The sequence below is a fragment of the Aplysia californica genome, unplaced genomic scaffold (genome assembly GCF_000002075.1).
Source record: "Aplysia californica isolate F4 #8 unplaced genomic scaffold, AplCal3.0 scaffold00540, whole genome shotgun sequence".
NCBI lineage: Eukaryota > Metazoa > Mollusca > Gastropoda > Aplysiida > Aplysiidae > Aplysia > Aplysia californica.
Genome location: NW_004797810.1, coordinates 145,969 through 148,468, shown reverse-complemented (window position 1 = coordinate 148,468; position 2,500 = coordinate 145,969). Strand labels below are relative to the sequence as shown.

The 2,500-nt window shown below is 37.4% G+C and overlaps 1 protein-coding gene across 1 annotated transcript in view; it reads right to left on the bottom strand.

Moving 5' to 3' along the window:
• LOC101847445 (signal peptide, CUB and EGF-like domain-containing protein 1) overlaps positions 1-2,500 on the bottom strand; it is a gene marked incomplete at its 5' end in the record, with an annotated part of 45,465 nt that overhangs the window by 1,827 nt on the left and 41,138 nt on the right. Inside the window, 1 exon segment of the mRNA XM_005106518.3 lies at positions 1-93. This exon segment is cut by the window's left edge and continues 15 nt beyond it. Within this exon segment, the coding sequence (XP_005106575.3) occupies positions 1-93 (93 nt within the window).

Here is a 2,500-nt window from a genome sequence, read left to right as displayed (position 1 = left end):
TGCATTCCGTCTGTCTAGTCTCATTCTGGTAATAGCCGATGTCACAAAACTCACATTCATCATCAACAGCATAAGTTCCAGCAGCACATTCAGCTGAGAATACATATATATATCAAAATCAATACTTTTTTAAAAGCTGAGAACAAAAGAAACATTTTTTTTACTCAGCTGAGAACCTTAAAGTACAAATTAAATTTCTTTTTTTTTCAGTAACAAATTAAGAACAGTTCTTCTCACTTTGCCTCACTAAATTTCCAGGGCAGTTTACAGTAAATACTTAACTCATTCGCTACGCTGAGCCGTGGGGGGCGGCGCGGCTAAAGTGCCGTCAGTACGCTAAGCCGCCCCCGGCGGCTCGAAAACCGATCTTCCATTTCAGCGTAGATTCTATTCCAATCCACATATCCATGTTAAAATAAAGGTCATAATATAATGTTGACTTCCGGGTCAAGCATTTCCATCGAAAATCGGAAGTTTTGATTCAGTCAAAGATCAGTTTTGAAACACAATTTCGAAGTTTATGGGACTTTGTTTTATCGCGATTCTCAAATTATAGCCCAGACCCCAGTCTTACTATTTTTACACTACAAAATATATCATTATTTTGCACACTAAAGAAATGTAGGACTCTTTTTTAGAATATTAATACAATTGGGCTCAAATTGCCATTGCTCTGGCTCTACCTAGCGAAATACTAGATTTTAGGAAAGGTGGACCCCGGGGTCACCGTAGTGAAATAAGTAGGTTGCTTTAAAGATTGCTGGACCCCGAGGTCAGCGTAGTGAAATAATTAGGGTTAATTTTAAAAGGATTGGTGGACCCCGCAGTCACCATAGCCGTAGAGGAATAAGAAGGTTTAATTAAGGATTGGTGGACCCCCGGGACACCTTGATTAAACCTATTTATTTTACTACGGTGACCGCAGGTTCCACCTATTCTAAAACCTAACTAGTATTTCGTTAGGTAGACCCTGGGGTCCACCTTTAACCTACCTATTTCACTACGTTGACTCCAGGGTCCACCAATCCTTAAAATTAAACCTAGATCTACATGTACTTATTTCACTACGTTGACCCCAGGTTCCACCAATCTTTAATTAAACCTAGATCTACTGATTTCACTATGCTGACCCCGGGGTCCACCAATCCTTAATTAAACCTAGATCTACTTATAATTTCACTACGTTGACCACGGGCTCCGCCAGTCCTACTATAAAATAAACTGAGATCTACTTATTTCACTATGTTGACCCCGGGGTCCACCGATCCTTAGTTAAACCTAGACCTGCTTATTTCACTACACTGACTCCGGGGTTCACATCCTAAAACCTAGCATTTTGTTAGGTAGACCCCGGGGTCCACCTATCCTTTTGGCTAGATAGACCCCGTGGTCCGCCTATCCACTTCCTTGGTAATAACTGAAAACAATACATGCCAATTGTCATGAATAGTGAAGAAAAAAATGTTTTTTAAAAAAAGATAAAGAGGTAGACTATAATTTGTCCAAAAAATTGCAAGTGCAAGTGAAGATCATAAGATAATTTTGTTATTTTCTGGTCATCTTTTCACAGTTTATAAAATGTTCCAGTGGGCCTACTACTAAATCTATGTCTCTGAAAAACATTTTGCTTGACTTTATTAGCTTTTTTCATGTACTTAAAAGCGTAGAATATAGTTTCACACAAATGTAAGCACAATACTTTGAAAAAGAAAGATAAGGTCATTGTTGTTGTGTTTTTTTAAACGGAATCCGTTTTACGTTGAGAAAAGCGCTAAAAACAAGTTAAAATATTTTAAGAATGCCCATAATATTAGTATTAGGAATCTGAAATTACTACCTTGATCTAGTTGGCTTACTCTTTAATAACTGTGAGCAGTTAAGAAAATTAAAAAAAAGAAAATGATATAGGATTTGTCTAAATATGACCATTAGCAATAAAGATATTGCCCATTTTGTCCAATTATCCTTACAGGTAAAATCACCCTGTACTGTACCTCAATAAGCACAAAAAGAATATTTCTGTGACTTTGTATAAAGGTGTTTTGTAGTTGAGTTCTATGTAAAATTCTCAACAAAATAATGTACATTTGGACCGTACTACTGAGATAGACACTCATGCACACAATAACATTCACACATTACACACACACACACAAACACCCACACACATACAAACACACTATTACATTTACTCTCTCTCTCTCTCTAGATCTCTCTCTCTCTCATCACAACCACACACAAAACAAACACATACACACACACAAACACACACACACACACACACATACGCACACACACAGACACACAACTTTTACCCTTGGTCCATTTTTCATTTAGTATCATCCTCTATTTTGAAATAATCCCCCGCACTAAATAAAACGATCAGTAGAATCTCGACCTTCCGAATCCATGGTTAGTTCAAGAAATCTACTATAAGATGTGGCCTAAATAAGGTAAAGGGAGGGGGGTTTAGCTTATTTAGGCCATATGTGGCCTAAAT